Source organism: Rhipicephalus microplus, chromosome 1, assembly GCF_043290135.1.
Source record: "Rhipicephalus microplus isolate Deutch F79 chromosome 1, USDA_Rmic, whole genome shotgun sequence".
Lineage (NCBI taxonomy): Eukaryota > Metazoa > Arthropoda > Arachnida > Ixodida > Ixodidae > Rhipicephalus > Rhipicephalus microplus.
Window position 1 is genome coordinate 64197062 of NC_134700.1, and position 17591 is coordinate 64214652.

At 49.5% G+C, this 17591-nt stretch overlaps 1 protein-coding gene across 2 annotated transcripts in view; it reads right to left on the reverse strand.

The window, feature by feature from the left end:
- Positions 1–17591, reverse strand: part of LOC119177993 (lipase 3) — a 293263-nt gene that overhangs the window by 109108 nt on the left and 166564 nt on the right. For both annotated transcript variants that reach the window (XM_075870167.1, XM_075870165.1), the window contains exon 6: positions 608–760. In XM_075870167.1, coding sequence (XP_075726282.1) covers positions 608–760 — 153 coding nt within the window. The remainder of the gene's footprint in view (positions 1–607; positions 761–17591) is intronic.

Consider the following 17591-nt stretch of genomic DNA (forward strand, 5'->3'; position numbering starts at 1 on the left):
GCGGAGTAGCAACAACCCCCCACGAGCTTTTTTTCAGTCGTCATGTTCATCACCGTTATGGCACCTTTGATGATGTTAATGATAACTTGTATCAATATGACTAGCTTTAATGGCATTAGCGTACGTGTAACTTCTCTAGTTCTGTTTGTTTCGTTTATGTGTTCTTTTAACTACTTCATATTTCGCCTAAATTTATATATTTTTTGTCTGCTTCTGCTTTCTTGCCTTGAAGCTTTACCTCAATGGAAGCAGTCACCACTCTTTTGAACCAACCCTAGATTGAAGACCGAAACTAGATGTAACCTAAATCGGAAAACTCCGTTTTAAAAATTTCGACTGACATTCTGAAGAAACCACGCAGAAGATGGACGTCTCAAATGGTACATTTTTATTGTTATACAAAGCATAGAAGCGATGAAGGATGGTAGACAGTGCCGTTAGAACTTAATAAGGTGCTTCATTGGCGTTATAATGTAGTTTACATAAAATATCAATCCCCTTCATAGACCTTAGCAATGAATCATTCTTTCTGGCAACTGCGCTATCCACTCTTTTCGAATATCTCGATTAAATGGCAATGTTGCGCACTTGTTAAAATTCCACCTACCTCGTTAATGTACCTGCTTCCGAAATTGGCAAAGTTGTCGGCGAGTAAGGAGCAAATGCCCCGCGTCGCGTATCCGCAGAAGTGACGCACGAAGCCTGCTATCGGCATTCCCTGAGGCAGCACCTCATAGCTTCCCGCGGCGTGGGCCAGTCGCTGTCAAGATCAAAGGGAAATCACGGTACATCACGAACACCGAAAACTTACATTCACCGCTCGGTTCATCACATACACTTGGTTAAGTGATCGCTACACACACACACACACACACACACACACACACAAACACACACACACACACACACACACACACACCGATGCATTGGAAACAAGTGCGCGAACAGGACGAGAGCTGACTACTTTTAGTTTGCTTTTGCCAAGTCCTTGCACGTCTTCTACTTTCTTTTGCTTAGAGAATTTCGATAGTGCACCCAAACTAAAAGTCATGTTTAGCCAACAAGCTTAAACCATAGCTCTCTTTAGCCTACTCTAGAAGAAGAAAAGCACTGACTGGCTTGCCATAGTGTGACTGTACGGCTTTGATATACAACATATACTTATATTTTTTGAAGGAGAACTTACACTACCTTCCTGTATGAATGTGAAGGCATTGTTTTTAGCAGTTGTTTGCCATTATTTATTGTGCTGAAATGCACGAGACACCCAAAGGTCATTATTTCACGCTACCGTACACGCGCCAAAAAAAAACAGAGCCGCACTGTAAATGTTTCCGAATTCCCCTGCATGTAGAATGCATCGGGTGGTTGTTTCACACAGACTTAGTTTTCAACACATTGCGCGCCTATCGATCGCGTCTTTTTTCTCGGTTATAAAACTCATTTCTAAACGAGAAGGCATATCAGCTCAGCGTTGTTTGCTATTGTTTGTCAGCGTTTGATTAACGCGTTTATTTCTACATTTCTTCGCTAACATCTGTCTTATGGAGATTCTTACAAAGTTGACGCCGGCAATATTTGAGTACTGGTGATTATATACATATGACACACGTAACGCCAATAAGGCACGAGAAAATGTTGAAGGGACCTAAATAGCGGGCCAGAAACTTTTGATACAAGCCACGCTTATGTCACAAAGTCACATCCACACCATATTTCTTTCGCTGTACAACACATGTCGATGTCAATCATCGTTGCGAGCCTTTGAACGGTCTTAGGATGTGAAAGTCCGGAAACGCGGGATGCGCCGTGCTTCCTCTGCGCGACAGAGTCTCTTCAAGGAATGGGTTTTTTTGCTACGGAAGCAAGAAAAATAGTGACAAGACTACGTTGTTGTGACTACGTTGCTCATGTATATAGAGAAAGCAAAACTGGCTAAAGTGGTGGTCTCTTGTAGCGCAGTGTTGTAGGCGTAAGTCATAAACGGTGAAATTTCGTCCCAGATTTTATGCTTGGAAACAACGTACATAGACAGCTTAGTAATGAGCATCCTGTTGACATGCTCAGTCAGGCCGTTGGTCTGCGGATGGTACGAAGCGGTGTGAGGAAACTGGGAAGCAGACTGGCAGGGCGACTCTTTCACGACGTCGGATATGAATTAACGGTCATGGTCGCTGACGATGGCACGAAGGAACCCATGCAGGAGGTTCATGTAGCGTAGTAGGAAGTCCGAAACGTTATCGGTCGTGGCGGTAGACATCGCGGTGGTTTCAGTATACTGAGAGAGGTGGTCAACAGATATTGATCCAGTGGTTCTCGGTGAACGATCGTAAAAAGGGGTGCCCCTCAAGTGAATACCGACGACTTCAAAGTTAAAACACGAAGGTGGTATAGAATGGAGAAATCCCGGCGGCGCACTTGTTGAATGCTTGTACCGTAGAAAATGCTCACAATTGATCAGGTATTTAGCTGTAGCCTGACGCATGCCCTGCCAGTAGAAACGATCTTGAGTGATGTGATAGGTCTTGGCAAACCCCCTATGTCTATGTGTTGGGTCATCGTGAATAGCTTGCACCACGTGGGTCGCAAAGCGTTGGGGACAACCAGAAGTAGGCGGGCTCCTTTTGCCGCAACATTTCGCGTTAAAGAATGTCATCCTGTATGAAGAGTGGGGATTGATGCGGTGTATTGACGACTGATGAAAAAAAGAGCCAAACTACGGTCTTGACGCTGTTCTGTACGGAACATTTCCAAAACTCCAAACCACAAGTCAACGGCGGCCAGTCATCTACATTGTTGGCGTCGTATTAAGTCGCAGGAAGGAGAAGTTGCGTTCGGCAGTCAGCGTCCGCATGACGGCGGCCACTCTTGAAGCACACATCAAAGTTATATTCTTGCAAACGCAGCACCCAGCCTTAAAGACGGCCGGAAGGTCTCGTTGACTAGTAAGTCAACAAACTGAGAGGTGATCTAGAACGATGCAGAGTCGGCAACCATTCATGTACAGCGAACTTGTGCACGGCGAAGACCGCTGTCAGACGTTCTTGCTTTGTAACCGTGTGATTGCGCTCAGCTTTACTGAAAGAACGACGTGCGTAGGCAGTGACATGTCCGGAGGCTTCGTGACGCTGAGCTAAGACTGCGCCGATACCGATTCCACTGGCGTGACTGTGCACCTCAGTTGGGGCTGATGCACCGAAGTGGCAAAGAATAGGTTGGAAAGTGAGCGGAAACTTCAGTTGAGAAAACGATGACTCGCTGTCTTTCGAGCACTGGAATAGTACGTCTTTCTTTAGCAGGTGAATAAAAGGCTCAGCAACATCGGCGAAATTAGGAACAAAACGCCACAAATATAAACAGAGGCCATAGAAGCTTCGAAGTTCTCCTAGCGAGCGTGGTTGAGGGGAAGTGCTGACCACAGTGATCTTATGGGGAAGAGGCCAAACGCCGTGTTTGTATACAAGATGTTCAAGAACTATACAGAGTCTGACGATGACCAAAATAGCACTTTTCGGCAAGGTAAGTGCTGCTTTTTCGAGGCACGTGAGAACGATATCAAGGCGACGATTGGGTTCTTCAAACATGCAGCCAAATATACGTTATTCAGCAAACGAAGGCTTATTTCTCATTCTAAGCTACGAAGTACTGTGTCAATAAAGCACTCAAACGTGGCAGGAGCTTTGCATAGACCAAACAGCATGGCGTTAAAATAAAATAAGCCATCTGTACTTGCTAATTCCATCTTTTTCTTCGCTTCAGGGTGCATGGAGTTCGCCAATAAGCAGATCATAAGTCAACACAAGAAATATACGAAGCAATGTGCAGACAATTGACAATCTCGTCAATGTTGGGAATGAATATACGTTTTTTGTGACAGAGTAGAGCCGTCCGTTATCTACACAAAATTCGTATGAACAATCTTTCTTTTTCACGAGTATAACAGATGCAGCTCAGCGGCTAGATGACTCTTTTATACTTATCTTGGCCATGATTTTTTTTACCTGCTCAGCTTTTAACTTTACGCTCAGACGAAGATGCTCTGTATGGCTTCTGGCAAATGAAGGTTGCGCGAAGGTAGTGCAGAAAATCCGTGGCTATTCAGTGCGAAATCAAAAACGGATGCATGGTTGCAGAGGACACGAACTAATGTTTGTCTCTACTCCGGTATAGTGACTTATTTAACATACACAAGATATATTATCACTGGGGGAAGCAACATCAGACGACTTTTCCTTTTTCTGGAGGTCGCTAATGACTGCAATGTTAACGTTGCCTGTGACGTGTAGTTTGAACAGAGCCAGCCTCATTCTACCTGGCATTACAATCGGCTTAAAAGAGGAGTTGACCACTTATACCAAGCATTTGCCACTACTCGCAGAAGTGACACACTGTGGTACCATGGCATTCTTCTTTGGACAGCTCAGCTGGATTGGATGAACTATAATGTCAAAGTTATCTGCTGTGATAGCACCACTGTCAACTAGCACTTGAACTAAGAACTGAGCTGGTAGAGCTATGTCATAATCGACTGCTATAGTAGTTCGTGGGCTCCTCGCTAAAAAGAGACAGTAAAACTTCCGCAGCAGCGCAGTCCACAGTGGCTTCACATTCTTTCAGAAAGTGCATCCCCAGGATAACGTCACGAGTAAAATCTACGAGAACTGCAAACTCTCCCTTAAAGTATTGAAAGTTACAGTTGCACTACACACTCCCACTAGGCGCGACAGTTCTCCACTCACTGCACAAACATTTTCTTGCTTCTCCAAGAAAACATCATTTTGTGACCGAGACGAGTCCTAAAATTGCTGCTCATGACGGAAGAAGTTGTTCCCGCGTCGACTAAAGTGACTTGAGAACGCCATCATTTAGTATAGGCAATAATTAGCGGCGTGTTGCGTGTAGCGCAATTAATGCGGCTGATGCAGAGCGCAAAGCCACTGCCCGACCCGTCAACTAACGAAGCTGGTCGGTTCCGCGAAGGCGAACGCGGGGGCCTGCGCATTTGAAATAAAGGAGACTCCTTCGTTCACGCGGTTCACGAACGGCGCCATCAAGGTCGCCCCCGTTTGGGACTAGAACGGGAAGGCTTACTCGGAAGAGCATCTGGCAAGAAGCAGGCCAGGCGCTGCCGTCTGAGTTTAAGACATTGTTGGCATGCACGCGTGCCATTGAGAATGGCGGCGGGACGCGACCACTGGGCTGACCGAGACATATTGGCGGCATAGAGACGAGCATATTCTGCCCCGCTATACGTCATTACCGAGTGTCGTTAATGCCGGAGCGCCTCGCTGTCGCATGCACACCTGGTAAGCGCACAGAGACCAACGGTGTACTCGCCGCTCTTAGGGAGGCTTCTACGAAGCAACACTTATTGAGAGAGCTGACGGGGCTCGAGCGTGAGAACGCCTGCCGACGGAAGTCGGCCAACGGAGGCAGCACGGCCTGACATGGGAGAGGGCGTGACAGGCTGAGAACCTATCCCCTCTCGTGTTATATTCCATAACGGAATATTTACCACTGTAGTGCCTGTATGAAAGTGTTTCTGTGATTGGTTGTAATGATTGTTTTATCCTGTATATAGTACCTGTAGTTTCGGTTTCTGTGTTTGAGTTGGCAACACTGGGTCCTTGTGATTGTATATATTTGTGGAACGTGTAATAAAAAAGCAGAGTACGCAACCGCTACCCGGGAGTGTGAGGCACGTCACTCGTTCACTACAATGGCGACGAGTGTTTGAACCCCGTCTGAGATAGTTCCTGGGGGATAACCAGCCACGCCCCCCAGATGGCTTTCGCTGGCATCGCCCCACCAGATCCGTTCCTTCCGACACCGGGTCGCCCCGTGCAGCCATGTTTCCGATGGCACGACATGTTGAAGGTCTATCTGCTGGCGTCCGGTGCTTCAGAGTTCTCCCCAGAGCGACGCAAGGCTCTTCTACTACATTCCTTGGGACCCGAAGGTCAGCGTATCTTCAATACTCTATTTCGCAGGCGGCCGAAAAGACTGAGGAGGAAGGGCCCGGAGCTACGCCCGACGTGTATGACTCCGCGGTAGCGGCACTGGCTAAGCACTTTGATGCCACCTGCAACCTGGTCGTCGAGCGCCACCGATTTCACCGTCGACTTCAGTTCCCAGGCGAGTCTATTCAAGAATACGTGACCGCGCAAACAGAGCTTGCCGCGATGTGCTCATTTATGTCACAAGAAGAGTCACTACGTGACCAGTTTGTTGCCGGTGTGTCTTCGCATCGTATTCAGGAACGTCTTCTGTTAGAAGGGTCTTCGCTTTCGTTCAACAAGGCAGTTGCTCTCGCGAGTCAAATCGAGTAGGCAGCAGTGGAAATGAAGGAATTTTTCGTCTCTGTGCAACCAGTATCTGCGCAGTCTGGCACAAAAGACGGTTCATCGTTGCAGTCACCGAATTCACTGCCGCGTGCTCGCACTTTCAGTCAACGCGATAAGGCAGCTACATCGAGACACCGCCCCCCATCTCGACAGCGCTCTCCATCGAACTCGCAGCAACACGCGAATTCTTCGTATTGCTTCAGGTGTGGTTCTAAACAGCATCGCGCTTCTTGGAAACGCTGCCCAGCTAAAAGAAAAAAATGCTTGTTTTGTAGCCGTATCGGACATTTTGAAAACGTTTGCAACCAGAAGCGGTCGCAAGCAGCTGTCCACGAAGTTTCAGTACATAGCCCGTTGCAGGATGAAACCGTCGAGGTTCTTGTAGTTCAACAGCCTCTTGCATCCGGAATTCACATTAACATTCAAATCGGACAGGTCGCTATGAAGCTGTTAGTCGATTCTGGCTCTTCAGTGTTCATTTTTTCAGGCAAGGTGCTTGACCAACATTTCTCTGGTGTGCCGCTTCTTCCTGTTCCTAGTGTGACGCTTCTGGATTATTCCAGAAGACCAATTTCGGTTCGAAGCTGCTTCTTTTCTGAGGTCTTTTTCGAGAATCACAGCGCACCACTTTTTTTTTTATGTCGTCGAACAGGGTACCTCTCGTTGGCTTGGATGGTATTAAGGTCTTGAAGCTGTGTATTGAAGGCTCTCAGCTGCAGTGTTTTCAAACCAGCACGGTACCGATCACCGAAGTAGCTAGGACATGTCCCATAGAGCCATCCATGCAGCTGCCGTCAGCACTTCAGCAAAAGTTTTGCTCGCTCTTCACAAATGAGCTGGGCCTTGCAAAAGGTTTTGTTCACAGGATTAAGACACGTGCGGGTGTTCAGCCAGTAGCATCAAAACTTCGCAGGCTTCCTTTCATGTTACGACCACGCGTGTCTTCCGAACTGCAGCGCCTGGAAAGCTTGGACATCATTGAACGTATCGATGCGTCAGAATGGGTGTCCCCTATTGTAGTCATTCAGAAGAAAGATGGAAGTATTAGGCTTGGTGTAAATTTACGCGAACCTAACAAGGTCATCGTTCCGGACAGCTTTTCGCTGCCTCACATAGATGAGTTGCTTCAAACCTTGGTGGGTGCCACGCACTTTTCCAAACTCAACTTAGCGTCTGCCTACCACCACGTTCCGCTGGATCCTGAGAGCAGGGACGTAACAGCTTTTATAACACATGAAAGGCTGTACCAGTTCAAACGCGTTTGTTTTGGGTTAGCCTCGGCACCTGCTGCTTTTCAGAGTATGATGTCTCGAATCCTTCGCAATTGCGCGGGTGTCCTCTTTTACATCGTCGATGTAATTATTTTTGGTAAATCAGCTGAGGAGCACCTCAAGAACTTGGAGGCAGTGTTGCAGCGTATCAAAGACGCAGGTCTGAAGCTCAACAGCAAATGTGTGTTTGGAGTTAAGGAGCTCGAATTCTTGGGCTACAAGGTGACACCTTGCGATATTTCGCCACTGCCAGGGAAAGTGGACGCAATTGTGGAAACCACAGTTCCAAGAAATGCCGCTGAACTCCGCTCCTTTTTTGGGTTGGTGCAATACTACGCCAAGTTTGTGCCACACTTGGCCGAGATGGTAGAACCAATGAGGGCTCTTCTTAGGAAAGGCGAAACGTTCACCTGGTCTGTTGAGGTGGATAACAGTTTCCGCGCGGTAAATTAGGTATTATCGTCAGATCTTGTCTTGCACATGTTTGATCCTGCGCTTACAATTATCCTTTCCACTGATGCATCCGAATGTGGTCTTGGAGCAGTCCTTCAGCAGCACGCTGATAATAAGCTTCGTACTGTTGCTTTTGCATCACGCACGCTATCTCCAGCTGAAAGAAAGTACGCAGTTGGCGAGAAGGAAGCACTTGCATGCATTTGGGCATGCGAGCATTGGCATGCATACTTGTGGGTACGGAGCTTCACTCGCCGAACAGACCACCAGGCCCTCGTTTCGCTTCTGTCTTCGCAGGGCTCAGGCCGACGCCCACTTAGATTTGCACGTTGGTGCACAAGGCTACTATGTTACAATTTCACGGTGGAGTACCAGAAAGGCTCATCTAACAGAGTAGCCAATGCTCTTTCGCGGTTACCCGTTCATATGGCAGATGCAGAGCTGACTTTTGAGGAGAAAATTGTTTCCACGGTTCAACCAAGTTGCCTGACCAAAGAGCAGTTTGAACAAGCGGTTCTTGCTGACGCCACTCTTCAAAAAGTGAAGGTGTTTGTAAATGGGTCTTGGCCATCACACAGAGACTTGCCGGAAGGTCTGGAACCATATTTCAGAGTTCGAGACGAATTGTCAGTGGTGAGCGAATTGTTGTTGCGTGCAGAAAGGCTTGTAGTGCCATCATCTCTCGTGGCTCAACTTGTGGCAACAGCACATGAAACTCACCAAGGTATCGGACGCACCGAAGCCAGACTTAGGGAGCAATTTCGATGGCCCCGCATGAACTGTCACGTGGAAGAAGCAGTCCACAATTGTAGCATCTGTCAAGCAGCAGATAAATCGGCAAAGACGTCGCCTGCCCCGCTGCAACCTGTCGAGCTACCAGAGATACCATGGCAGAAACTTGCAATGGATATCGTTGGTCCCCTGTAGAGGGCGCCTCCAGATTGCAGATTTGTGCTGACACTCGTAGATTACTTCTCAAAATGACCAGAAGCACAGTTTTCAAGGAAAATTTCTACAAGAACCGTGACCGAGTTCCTGCTCAACGTATTTGCACGGGAAGGCTATCCTGAAGCGATAGTCTGTGAAAATGGGCCCCAATTGACGTCAAAGAAATTTCTCAACTTCCTACAAGAACGAGCGATCCGCCTGTCGCACTCATCTGTTTATTACCCGCAGGCAAACAGACAGATCAAGCGGTTCAACCGCACGTTCAAGACTTACCTACAACTGGCCCGTCTAGAACAACGTCCGCTCCGAACTGCTGTAGGGGATTATCTCGCCGCATACAGGTGTACACCACACGCCACAACAGGAGTGGCCCCTGCGGTACCTTTACATAGAAGCCTGCCAAGAACGAAGCTTGACATCTTCGGCTTATCGCCCGAGTCCTTCGCAAAGGCAACCTACCAGGAGCTGGCCAGGCTGCAGCAACGTGTCAAGCGCAGGCAAGAGTACAGCAAAGCCTACACCGACAGGAGGCGAGCGGCAAAACCGACAACAGTGGCAGTACAAGACATGGCGCGGGTGAAGAAACCATCGGTTTCATTCAAAGGTGACATATCTTTCTCGAAGCCAAGGAAAGTCATCGAGCAATGCGGCCCAGCATCCCTTATTCTCGACGATGGCAAAACATGGAACGCGGCAAAGCTGTGCAAGGTGCCTGCTCGGCGCCCTGGCGACAATGGCCTTCAGCAACATTCTGCAAGGCGTGAATATTCGTTCTATCACGATCCCGGTGACGCGGCGCTTCTCGCTGCAACACGGCAGCCAGCGTCCACCGAGACAAGTGCTCCCGCAGCGAAACCTGTGCCTAGTGCAGACTACGATTCCCGCTCGCCAACGAGACCAGCCGCCTGACAGTTTCCTGCTTCAGAAACTGTTTCACGCCCGCCCGTGAACACTACAGAAGAACCTGTGGTGTCGTGCCCACCTGGTCGTCGCATTCAGCCGTACCGAGAGAGAGGGCGACCGGACAGATATGGTTATAAAGTGTGAATGTGAAAATATTCATTAGTTGGTGTACCTGTTACCTAATGTATTCAATATTTTTGGCATGTGTATAGATAATTTTGTGTGTATATATTGATGTGTATTTCTTGTTGTGTATTTCTCGTTCCACATATAAACTGTGCGCGATTAACCCATACTGACATACTAACACCTTCCCAAAATTAAAAAAAATAAATGAGGGAGCGAAAATGCTGTATCCTGTATATTGTACCTTGTTATGCCAGCGAGTCCTCGTCAAACGTCCGTGCCTCGGAAAAAGGCAATCTGGGTCAAGGCCAGCCCGCAGTCCGCCTGGCGCGATCAACTCGACGGAGTGAACACGCGCGGCGCCTCCCTGGCCCACGTGCATTGAGTCAGCTGCGCGCGTGACAGCGAGCCGGCGTCCGCGTGTCTGGTGGTCTGACGCATGGCGCGGCGACCCCCATTGGCGGAATCTGCCCTGACGACCAGCGGCGCTTCTGATTGGACATTTTGGTTGGACCCGGTGTAAATAAAAGAAGCCCTGCGGCGCGTCGCGATCGGAGGTCCTACGAGAGAGGAGTCCCCATGTCGGAGTGCCGACATGTGTGTGAGTCAGCGGTCTTAGGCGAAAGGCTGACCTATGTGTTAGAGAGGAGAGCTCGGCTCTTCGAGTCTCTGTCGGCCCCAGTGCCGAAATTGTAACGCCTCTGTATATATGCTGTACATAAACCTTGTTTAACTCACCGTCGTCTCGTCCGCTCGTCTTATCAGCTCTGCGCAGAAGCAGTCGCGAGCTGATAAACATACGCTACCAAACGGCTGGTGACCTTCCCGGCGGAGTTGGAAGCAGTGGCGCCATCGGGACCGTGTTGGCGTCGCCGTCTTTCGCAACAGTGGTGGCTTCGGCGGGATCGGTCCGTCGTTCGCAACAGCGGAGGTCAGCGGTGGGATCACGGAGGTGGCTTGCGCAACAGTGGTTGGCAGCTGCGGGATCGGCCGGCGTCAGCGACATCGATGCGGTGAGTGCCTGATGTTTTCCCCTCAGTTCACCAGACTACTCTAGCTCAGGTTGTAGTAGTTTAGAGAAGGGCTGTGTGAAGCATTAGAGTGAGCTTTGATCGTTTCAAGCAAAGTCGAAGTGCTTTGAAACCAAAGTTAATGCGGAGGGGGTAAACACGGGAGAGTGAAAAGTTGCTTGCGCGTCTTGCTAGTTGACTTATAGTGGGTACGGCAAGTAAATTGTTAACAGGGGCAAACAGCAAGAGGCTAGTGTGAACGATGGAGAACCTTAAAGTGAAGGAACTCATCGAAATTTGTGAGGAACTCGGCATTACTTTGGGCCGTGCGAAACGAAAGCAAGCGATCCTTGAGATCATGAAGGATGAGGGAGTGTCGGCTGAGGAAGTCGATGAGGCCTGGGTGGATATCAAAGCACGCCGTGAGGAGGCTGAAAGGCGAGAGGTAGAAGCTCGCGAACGTGAAGAAGTTGAAAGGCGCGAACGTCGCGAACGTGAAGAAGTTGAAAGGCGCGAACGTCGCGAGCGCGAGGAGGCCGAGAGACAAGAGCGCCTAGAGTTGAAACGACTAGAATTGGCAATCCTACAGTGTTCGCAGGCGCCTAGCGTAGCTTCTCCGACGATTCAGGTCAGCGGTTTTAGAATTCGGGACCAACTGCCACCGTTCGTAGTAGGCGAGGACATGGCGAAGTATCTCGTCAAGTTTGAACACGTCTGTGAGCGAAACGCTTTGGAGCGGCCTCTTTGGGCGCGGAACCTGCTAGCTCTTCTTCCCGGCGAAGTGTCCGACGCGATAACTTGCTTGTCGAGGGAAGCGTTTGAGAGCTATGACGAGGTTAAGGAAGTGCTCTTGAGACGTTATAAGTTGTCACCCGAGGCTTTCAGTCAAAGGTTCCGGTATGCTAGAAAGGGGAATGAGTCACACGTTGACTTCGCGTTTCGTCTTAAAGCCGATTTGATTGAATGGCTCAAGGGCGAAGGTGTTTATGACGACCGCGATAAAGTGGTGGAATGCGTTGCACTGGAGCAATTCTACCGCTGCATCGAGGAGGATGTCAAACTTTGGCTGCAGGACAAACTTGGTGAAGTACAGCTAAACAAGGCAGCAGAGTTAGCTGAGGAGTATTATACTCGCCGAAAGTTGCATAGCAGGGCAGTGCGCGTTGAAAAGGATGAAAGGAAAGAGGGCTTTTCAAAGAAACCTGATCAACGGAGACCCGATCCGCACCGTAATTTCAAAAAGGACCCGTCTCTTACGAAGGACAGTGTAGGGGAAGGGCAAACAGAAGCGGAGAAATCGAGTGAGGTTTCTACCACACAGGCATTTGAATCGGAAAACAAACGGAAGCCGCTAATCTGCTACAACTGCAAAAAGGAAGGGCACATCGCGAGAAACTGTCAGGAAAAATTTGCTTTCGCAGCGATCCGTGAATCAGAAAAAAACATTCGGTTGTTGGAGCCGTATCTCCAAGAAATTAGGGTGAATGAGAAAACGTGCCGAGCACTTAGAGACTCAGCGGCAACCATGGACGTTGTCCATCCTTCATTGGTGTCTCCGGATGACTTTACAGGAGAATACGCGTGGATCAGGCAAGTCGCCGAGGAGCAGAGTGTTCGCTTACCAATCGCCACCGTTGTCATTGAAGGCCCGTTCGGCAAGCTTCGCACCGAAGCGGCTGTGTCTGCCGCGCTAAATGATCGTTTTCCTTATCTTTTCTCCAACAACTCAGAGCAGCTTCTCAAAGAGCAGGGCAAATCGTTCTTCCCCAACTTAGCGTGCATGGCCCTCACGCGATCGCAAGCGCGAAATCTTTCGCAGGAGCTTGATCTGGTTCAATGCGGTGAACGCTCAGGTGACCTTGTCGGCGGGTCGACGGAACCTCAGAGAGGAAATTTTCCGCGTGAGTCATGTGAGCAGTCACGCGAGCGGCCCGTCGCGGGAGCGGCCGGCGTGGTATGCGTTGGGGGAGACGACATGGCGCCATTGAATCAGAGCGAGAGGGCTGCAACGCTCTCGCCTGTAGCGGAAAGTTGGAGCGAGCTGCCGAGAGTTGATCGAGAGACGCTCATTCGAGAGCAGCGTGAGGATCTTTCGATTGAAGCGCTAGTGGAAAGCCAAATTGAAGCGCGAGTGGAAAGCCAGAAAAACGCGGCAAAAGTGCTGTCGAAGGAGCACTACGAGAAATCGGGGAAGAAGCGCGCTTTTGAAGTTGATAATCAGGTAATGCGGCTGCAGCCATCCAAAAGGAACAAGCTTGAGGTTGATTGGGAAGGGCCCGCCAAAGTATTATCGAAGCCTTGCGATACAACTTATGAGGTGCAAGTAGGAAGGCGGCAGAACAAAATTTACAACTTGATGAAACCCAATGTTCAACATCAAGCGGTCGTAAATCAGCTGTTGAAGGCTTCAGAGGAAGAGGAAGCAGAAAATTTTAGTTCTAGTGAGGTGATCGAAGGGGGATCGAAAGTAATCCGGGAGCAGATAAACCTAGAGCCTAGCTTAAGTGAAGGAGGACCTGAGAAAGAGGACCTGAGAAAGATTGTTTCCGAGTTTGGGTATGTGTTGTCGGACCGTCCCGGAGACACGACGGTGATCGAACACGATATCGAGCTAAGCGGTGAGGAGTCAATCAGTAGCAAGCCGTATCGTTGTTCCCCTGTGCAACGTCGAAAGTGTGAGCCGCTCTTGGTGCCGCATAGGTATCGTCGCCTAAAAGTGGCCGGTTACTGAAGTGGAGCATGTTGCTCCACAGCGCAACTTTGACGTTCGCTATCAAAAAAAAATAAAGGAAATGTAAACGCTAATGCAGGTGCATTGAGCAGTGCGTTCCAGCTAGTAACTTCTCAACCTTTCGGTTTCTGGCTGGCGATTCGGGGCAAAATTTTGACCTCATCACGACCTGGGCTGAGCGCTCTCGTTCAGAGTAATCTAAAGGGGCCTACTTTGTGGTATTCTAATTCGTTACGTTGTTGTACGTGGGAAAAAAAATTGAGTTGTCATTTTAAGAGTCTTTTGTCCCACATGTGCCTCTTGATGTAGAGGGAACAAAATTCCGATAGACACGTAGATAGGTATATGTTGTAATATACTTTGTCTGGTGTTCTGTCGGGTGACCGAAGGCGCTTGCTTGTGTCGTGTGTTGTCTGTTGTCGAACCGTTCTTGGCAAGTTGCAGAACCATCGACAAGTGCTGAAACCGAAGATGGTCAGAAGAGACGAGTGAAGCTGGTCGACAAGTTGTGGCGACAAGCCAGTGGAGCTGGGATCCGTCGTCAAAAATGGGATGTGTTCCCGGAACAGTCTGGAGCTGTATTCTCCCCATGGCCCTGGAGGCGAACCTGGAGGGACCTGGCGAACGAGCGCACCTGACATCCGAGCCCCGTGGAAGCAGCTCGTCTTTCCGGTGCATTGTCTGGCGGCGGGGGTGCTGTTATGCCAGCGAGTCCTCGTCAAACGTCCGTGCCTCGGAAAAAGGCAATCTGGGTCAAGGCCAGCCCGCAGTCCGCCTGGCGCGATCAACTCGACGGAGTGAACACGCGCGGCGCCTCCCTGGCCCACGTGCATTGAGTCAGCTGCGCGCGTGACAGCGAGCCGGCGTCCGCGTGTCTGGTGGTCTGACGCATGGCGCGGCGACCCCCATTGGCGGAATCTGCCCTGACGACCAGCGGCGCTTCTGATTGGACATTTTGGTTGGACCCGGTGTAAATAAAAGAAGCCCTGCGGCGCGTCGCGATCGGAGGTCCTACGAGAGAGGAGTCCCCATGTCGGAGTGCCGACATGTGTGTGAGTCAGCGGTCTTAGGCGAAAGGCTGACCTATGTGTTAGAGAGGAGAGCTCGGCTCTTCGAGTCTCTGTCGGCCCCAGTGCCGAAATTGTAACGCCTCTGTATATATGCTGTACATAAACCTTGTTTAACTCACCGTCGTCTCGTCCGCTCGTCTTATCAGCTCTGCGCAGAAGCAGTCGCGAGCTGATAAACATACGCTACCAAATGGCTGGTGACCTTCCCGGCGGAGTTGGAAGCAGTGGCGCCATCGGGACCGTGTTGGCGTCGCCGTCTTTCGCAACAGTGGTGGCTTCGGCGGGATCGGTCCGTCGTTCGCAACAGCGGAGGTCAGCGGTGGGATCACGGAGGTGGCTTGCGCAACAACCTGTAGTTTTGGTTTCTGTGTTTGAGTTGGCAACACTGGATCCACTGGCAACACTGGCAACACTGTGATTGTATATATTTGTGGAACGTCTAATAAAAAAGCAGAGTATGCAACCGCTACCCGGGAGTGCGAGGCACGTCACTCGTTCACTACAATGATGCAAGTCCCAACGTGTGATTGGTTTGTGTGAAGACCCTTTGTTCAACAGAGGGTTGAAAAGAGAATGCTTGAATATGAAATGGGAGAGTGGAGGTTCGGGCTTGGACTCATGCGGTCGCCTGAGGCTGCAATAAAGCGTCTCTTTACCAGACTACGGCGCTTCTTTCGCGCTGCCACCGTGCACTCGAGTCATCGAGGGGACCCATTCCGAACCTCAAACATCTTCTCTCCTCAAGTAGTGTAGAAGCTAGTCAAGGAGAAGGAAATTAACTTCATCTATAAGAACATTGACTGTAATCTGTAGCATAGAAAATAGCGGAGGCATATATGCACACAGTGACAATTGTCCGGCGACCTCACATCCATCGGCCATGGAGTCTCGTCGGAGGAGGAGAGGCGAGCTGCCGACCACCTGGTGATGGTGACCGAAGCAGGCGGGAGGCTGGTGGCGTCACACGCTGCACAGAAGCAGGCGAATCACTGCAGATGGCCCGACAGAAGTCGTTTCAGTAGCAGCCGTTCGTTGGCCAGCGATGGTCTCCCCGAGTAGTTGAGCGCCGTAGGAATGCTGGGGCTCGTTGATATTGCAAGAGAGTCCCAACGCCACTCCGAGCAAAAACGACTCATATGTTCGTGAACGCCACAGTAAAAGCACACAGGTGGTTTAGGCACCCCTCACTGGTGAGGATGGCAAGTGGGTTGATCTTGCTACACTGCCATGCCGGCGGGTGACCTTGAAACAAAGTCGTTTCGCGGCTTATAAATATGAGCATGACAACGCGACGTTACGGTCATCCTTGAATCGTCGAAGCCCAAAGCGTTGATGGACACGAGTTGGGTGCCGCATGGCGTGAAAAATCCGTGGACTTCTGATGTCGACCTCACAACAGCGTCCCGCCGATCAAGTTCTTCGTAGATTATTTGTCGTATTGTTGACGCCAGATTGCCGGGCGGAGTGCCCACATCAATACCCGCGATTCTAGTGACATTGGGGAGCTGACTCAAATTTACCGAAGTGTGTCGAGCTTTGAGAGCCTCAGATGTTCGACGATGTTGGCTGATGTCATTCGACAACTGCAAATCAGCTTTTCCTATCATATACTGGAAGATATTCTCCACAATTTCCTTGAGGATATGCCCCACAGTTTCCTTATCAGTCATAAGTGGGTCCACACGCTTGCACAGCTTGAGAACTTCCTCTCGGTACATGGTACGCGTCTCCTGAGGGACATGAGCACGTTCGTTCAGGGTCTGCTCAGCACGCTACTTTGTCATAGCTGGATCGCCAAAACACTTCTTGATTTCGTCAACAAAGTTCGCCTACATAGTCCGATTCTCGTCATGGTTATCGTACCACATCAACGCGGTTCCCTCAAGGAAACGTGGTACGTAGATCCTCTGTCCGGTAGTATGTATCCCTGTTGTTTCACAGACTCACCCGCCTATAGTGTTGAGCCATTTCTCGAAGTCCTGTCCAAGTTTCCCAGAGGAAAATTGCAGCTCCCTGTAATGCTGTCCAGGGTGCTGGCGCAAGTAGTTGGATATCACCGTTAGGGTTCATAACTGGTAGAGGTAGAACTCCTGCGAGTCTGTGGCTTTGGTGAATCTCGCGTGTGTGTCTTCTGCCGTATTTTTCTGGGGCTCTCAGACGATACCCAGCACTGTCCATCAATCCTGTTACAGTGAGATGTATTTACTTTACTGGCGGGATAAGGAATGATTGCAAAAGAAAAGCCTAGCCCAGAACGCTGCAACTTCTTTTTTCTCTTTACCACTTTGACGAAAGTCTCATATCAATATTTTCAACTAAAGTATGCGATGTTGTTGCATTATGTTGTTTTTTTTCTTCGCAGAACTTATCAAAAAATTGTTCAATCGAGAAGAAAATCACCGTTTGATCCATGGCAAAGCATATCGTGAGACAGAATGATGAACGCCAATAGGGTTGGATAAAAAGGCGCTATATCATTTTTAATAGACAGCGGATAATTGGGGTGCTTTGTGTAGTTTTGCGTTTTTAAGGAAGTTTTAACTTTTAAGGGAAAACATTTTGGTTCCTGCAAAGATACCATGGAGATCAAATATTGCTCCAAACTGATTATTTTTCATTTACACACAATAGTGTGAAAAACGTCGTTTCACGGAAATTCCCATGTTGGCATGATGTTAGTGAGAGAGTCATGGTTGCGAGCAGAGAATCATAATCTTGTCCGTGACCAAAAACCC